The sequence below is a fragment of the Pelodiscus sinensis genome, chromosome 16, assembly GCF_049634645.1.
Source record: "Pelodiscus sinensis isolate JC-2024 chromosome 16, ASM4963464v1, whole genome shotgun sequence".
In the NCBI taxonomy this organism is placed as follows: Eukaryota; Metazoa; Chordata; order Testudines; family Trionychidae; genus Pelodiscus; species Pelodiscus sinensis.
Window position 1 is genome coordinate 39,806,632 of NC_134726.1, and position 5,393 is coordinate 39,812,024.

Consider the following 5,393-nt stretch of genomic DNA (forward strand, 5'->3'; position numbering starts at 1 on the left):
AAAGTGATCACTCAGGCAGAGAACCCATGCTCTTTTAATAAGCCAATTTTAACACATTGTACAAATGATAGTGTAAGACCCATCTCTGAGCATTCTGAAACTGATGAACAGTGGGCTTATTATGGGGTTACCTTAGTGCCAACTGCAGCCCAAAGACAAAGCTTTGAGCATAGTCACCTAGCCATTGTACTCTTCATGATTTATGTGGCCAGACCCAAGCGACGCCTTTATAGTAGGTGAGGATTTGCTGGAGTCTTCTAGTATTGGTTAGAAATAAAAGTCTTGAGAAAAATCAAGTGTTTATACATATAAGTTCGACAAAACAGAGGGAGAGGATTTGAATTTCGCTGCCAGGCGCAGGCTGTTAACCCCAAACAATGGTCTCCTAACTGTGCTTAGTAAAGCAACTTATTTAAACATAGTATCAGGGCACAGGAAAGATGGGACCCAGGTGTGCAAGACCAACGACTTTAAACACCTTGCTAAGTACCGTGGCTGTTGCTAAAAGATCAGGACAGGGACCCACAGGCAAACCCAAACAGTAAGATAAGCCCAGAGCCATGACACTAGTAGTCAACTGCAAGGGGATGCTACAGTATCTGAAGAGACACACCAAGAGCTTTTCCAAGACTTTGGAGGAGAAATGCTGAAGGCCTCAAATAGTTATAGCATAACCTACCATTCACCCTAAATATCTAGGAGCCAGCATATCTCCCCATGAAGGAAGATTTAGCACTTGAAGAATGGCCAGAGCCATTTTAGACATTAGCAATAATTATTCTGGGCCATTGACAAAGGGTCTGAAGAACAAAATCACCACCATATTACTGGTCTCATTTATTTTTAAGGCCAATACATAGACTTAAATACAATGTCCAACAGAACTACTGCAGCCATAGGACAGTAATGTGCGCTTCCATTCACAAAACCGCTGAGATCATCCTAGTCTCCATGGTAGAAGAGAATTTCCTGTTAAACACACAGATTTGGTGTTTGAGCTCAAAAAATTACTGTGTAAAATAAAGCACGCAAAACCGAACTGACATGGATGAGTGATCAGCGCGAAACAGCACTGCCAAAGGAAGCCAAGGGCCAGTGACAGGGTGCTCGCCCTTGTGAGACTGCCATCTCCCTTCGCAGCACAGAAAGCAGCGGGAGCAGCTGAGCATGCTTCCCCAAAATGCTGTGCCATGCTTCTCAGTCCTGATTTTGGGAGGGCGGGGGGGGGGGGGGAGGGGGCACGGGGAGGAACGAACTTCAGTCCTTGCCACAAGGGGACTGCCACAAGGGGACCAGCTTGTGCTGGTATGTTCCCCTGCGGTGCAGAGCTGGAAACTGGACTGAGGCCACAAGTGCATTTCACAGCCAACTAGCCACCTGCCACAAAATCTGTGCTAGGTCCCATTTCAATATCTGGACTGCATCACGGCATTGACTACAATTATACAGCCGAGAAACAAGGGATTTCTCATCTCCAGCAACTGCCTGATGGTTTTGCACTGCCTGGCCATTACTGCTACCCAGCAGCCTCCCCAGGAATTGAAATGGGGGGGGAGGTAAGGGCCAATGAGGGGTGAGACCATGAGGGTGAAGGTGGGCTGTATGGCACCATATTTCACAAAACTGGGAGGTGTTGGGGAAATTCGGGGGGGGGAGGGGGTGTAGGGAAATCCCTGGCTACTTACATAAAAGAACGTTTCTACTTACTCAGCTTAGAAGAAATGCCTTTATTCGTACACATCCTTCTTATCTGCAATATAATCTACAATCTCTTGTGGACACATTAGCTTTTCTGCTTCTGCATCAGGAATTTCAAACCCTGGAAGACAGAGTACTGCTCAGCTTGTAATAGGAGAGACAACAGCAAAGAAAACAAGCATAACTCAATTGCCAGAGCCTTGGCTTGGGGGGCAACACACATGCAGAGGTTGCTGTTCGGCAGCTCAGACGTTGATCTGGCATCTCTCATTACGAATGCTGCATTTCAAACCCCGCTGTACCAGGCCCAGCAGCAGAACATTATGTAAGAGGCGTTAGGCAGAAACAGCAGTTCCTGCCTTCCAGGGTCTCGCTTGCTCCAGCGGAGGGCTGCCAGGGTCACCACGGCCCCACTTGCTGCCCTGTCTGGGCCCCCAGCACCTGGCCCAGTTATCTGGTTACCTCAGTAAGCCTAATGCTTACCAGGTAACCAGTTAACTGTTTACATCCCACTTACATGCAAGGGAGAATGCAAAGCATCAGTTTGATAGCCTTCTAGCAAGTGTCGTTACAGCAAGTAGCTTTTATTATTTCTACAAAATTCACCAAGTTAGGGACCATTGGGCCTTGAAATAGCAGAAGGGGCCACTACATTTTCTAGATAATTCTGGATTGTCTATTTCTAGTCCTGCTGGCTGCAAGTTTAACCTCCAATCAAATGCAAATCAGTGTAGAGACTGACTGTATCTGGGCAATGTGCAAGTCAAAACGTTTCCAATTGAAGTGTGTATGTTCTACTACAGTTCAGTTTTTAAACTATTGGGATTTACAGGCACTGAATACAAATGTCAAATTTTGACCACACATGGCACAAATTTGCCTTACTTTATGTCTATTTCAGCATTTTGGTTTTGGTCTGGGACACAATAGGTGGTTTAGCAGGAGCAGATATAGAGGTTAAATAACTGTTTTAGCAGCTAAGCTTGGAGAAATCGAATAAAATTCTCCTATCCAGAGCACACAGAAGAGAATGGTGGCTGTACTGGACAGCAGTCAATGCAAAATAACACGTCTGGCGTGGTCATTTGCATTTCATTACTTTGAATGCTGTTGCCTTCTAGCCAACGCCATACTACAGCTAATTCCCTGGGATGGTCTTAAGGAGAGGATTTGAAAGTGCACCACTCTGCTTTATGGTGAAGCTATGAAAATCTTAATGTACACTTCAGACAAGCAGGTGCAGAAGCCACAAAGATGAGCTGTAAATCCCTGAGTAGGAGCTACATTGCTCACTGACAGTGAAAGAGCTTTCTTTGGCCCGGGGCAGTAAGTCAACGCTAAATATTCCCATTGAGCTTATGGAAATAAAAGAACTGAGATTTTATCTGCAGTAAGCACATTTTGAGGGAGGTTACAACAGCAGAGCTATCTTTCTTTTAAGTACCTACATACCCCCCATTACCACAGCACTGAGCATGCCAGTCTTTAGGGTATTTATCCTCACACACCACCAGGAGGCATTTACAAATGGGAACGGAGGCTGAGGCTAAGCAACTTGCCAAGGTGACACAAACTGGTGATACAGCAGGTATTAAAGCTAGTTCTCCCAAGTCCTAATATAGCCCTCTAACCCTTGGACAATCCTTCCTCTCCATTGGGAAGGGCAGGGAACAGACATCAGAAACTTCAGTTACCAAATTCATCTTCCATGGCCATGATGATCTCCACTTGGTCTAAACTGTCCAAGCCCAGGTCTTTCATGAAGTGGGAAGTTACTGAGAGCTTGCAAAGTCAAACAAAAATACAATAAAATTGATCGCAGCCATTTCACTAGTGTAAGAAAAGTAAGAATATCAGAATGTTTCCCCGCTAGGAGTTTACAGCCTGGAGTTGCTACAACACCTGGTGGATTTTGGCCTTTACTGTCCCTCTGTAGGACATTTTTCAGCTGTACAGTTAGAAGTTTCTCTGCTATCTAGTCAGTATGTATCATCCATGGGAGCAACTCATGACTTAAAACCAACTAATTTGTGTAGAGAACGCTAACAGATGAAGGGGCAATTTGACTCTTGAGCAGACTCTTATCATTCCTGAGATGAAAAACTGCTTCCATTGATAGTGACTATTCAGAGAAACAGAATTTCCTGTTTCCTGACAGCCCCCGGATGCTGACCTGGTTTATTAACCCACAGGCCTTAACTTCCTGGACCTTGTCACCACTCATGTTTTACAGCATGTCTGTTTGCGTGTGTTAGCCACCCCCACGCTGCAGACCGTATCCTTTGGCAAGGCATGCAACGGCCAGCTGGGGACAGCCCAGAGGAACTCCACTTGTTACCACTCTAACTATTTCCCTCCCTCTACTGGAAAATGGGCCACGTGGGTACAAGTGTCTCTGTCTCACCTTGTCTGGATCGACCTTATCGTACAGTTTCAAGACGTACAGGACGCGCTCCTGGATGCTCCCCAGCGTAAGGGGCGGAAGGTCTGAATAAAGGCGGCATGAGTGCAGGGTGCCGGAGGCCTAGGAGAGAAGCAGGGAATTGCTACAAACCGCAGGGCACCGGGAGCAGCAGCGCAGGGCAGGACCAGGCACCGGGCAGGGTCCCCCCCGGGCCCGCAGCAGTGGGGCTGGGCAGGATTCGCTCTTCCGGGATCGCCCCTCCCGCTGCAAACCGGGACCCTGCGGGCGGCAGAGCACGAGCCCCCCGCCCCCCCACGCCCACAGCCCCGAGACCCCCCCGCAACCCCGCCCCCCCACGCCCACAGCCCCGTGACCCCCCCGCAACCCCGCCCCCCCACGCCCACAGCCCCGTGACCCCCCCGCAACCCCGCCCCCGAGACCCCGCCCCGAGACCCCGCCGCGACCCCGCCCTCAGCCCCGTGACCCCCCCCGCGACCCCGCCCCCCCAGCCCCGTGACCCCGCCCCGCGACCCCCCCCGGGGAGCTGCTGAGGACACGCGCCGGGGCCCGGCACGAGGCCGGGGGGGCTCGGCCCCGCTCACCTGGGGGCCCGGCGGGGGCGCGGCGCGGGCCGGGCGGCGGCAGAGGGCGCTGAGCGCGGCGGGGCGGGGCCCGCGGGCGGCGGGCGGGGGCAGGCGGGGCGCGAGGCGGCGGGCGCAGGCCGAGAGGACACGGGCCGCCATGGCGTCCCCTGCTACCCAGCGTGCGCCGCGCCAGGCCCGGCCCGCACTTATCCCGGCATGCCCCGCGCGCACGGGGAGGGGGGCGGGGCCGGGGCAGCGCCCCCTGGCGCGCGGGAGGGGGAAGGAGCCGGCGCGGCCCGGGAGCGCCAGAGCCCGCAGCGCGCACGCGCGGGGCCCCTCCTCCCCTCCCCTCCCCCGCCCTGCATCAGCCGCCTGCGGGGGCGGGGTCACACCAGCCCGGCCCGGGGCCTGGCCCCGCCCTGGGGAGCCCCGCGGGGCCCGGCCGAGGGGGCCAGAGCTGAGCTGGCAGAAAGAGCGCGCCCCGGGGCGTGTCCGTGCGGCGTGTCCCGGTGTGAGTCCGCCTGTGCCAGGGCCAGTGTCCGCCTGTGCCAGGGTCAGTGTCCGCCTGTGCCAGTGTCCGCCTGTGCCAGGGCCAGTGTCCGCCTGTGTCAGTGTCCGCCTGTGCCAGGGTCAGTGTCCGCCTGTGTCAGTGTCCGCCTGTGCCAGGGTCAGTGTCTGCCTGTGCCAGGGTCAGTGTCCGCCTGTGT

The 5,393-nt window shown here is 53.3% G+C and overlaps 1 protein-coding gene across 1 annotated transcript; it reads right to left on the minus strand.

The window, feature by feature from the left end:
- Positions 1-817: 817 nt before the first annotated feature.
- Positions 818-4,940, minus strand: NDUFAB1 (NADH:ubiquinone oxidoreductase subunit AB1). The gene is made up of 5 exons (XM_075899929.1): positions 4,705-4,940; positions 4,103-4,222; positions 3,393-3,480; positions 1,708-1,819; positions 818-969 (listed from the first exon to the last, which is right to left on the minus strand). The coding sequence occupies exons 1-4, from the start codon at positions 4,843-4,845 to the stop codon at positions 1,728-1,730; spliced, it is 441 nt and encodes a 146-aa protein (XP_075756044.1). The 5' UTR covers positions 4,846-4,940; the 3' UTR covers positions 818-969; positions 1,708-1,727.
- Positions 4,941-5,393: the final 453 nt, after the last annotated feature.

Excerpts from the sequence above, each read along its gene's own strand:
- NDUFAB1 (XM_075899929.1), bottom strand. The coding sequence starts at position 4,845 with ATGGCGGCCCGTGTCCTCTCGGCCTGCGCCCGCCGCCTCGCGCCCCGC. Across the intron at positions 4,223-4,704 it reads CGCCCCCGCCGGGCCCCCAG|GCCTCCGGCACCCTGCACTC; the intron begins GTGAGCGGGGCC and ends CTTCTCTCCTAG. Across the intron at positions 1,820-3,392 it reads GGCCATGGAAGATGAATTTG|GGTTTGAAATTCCTGATGCA; the intron begins GTAACTGAAGTT and ends TCTGTCTTCCAG.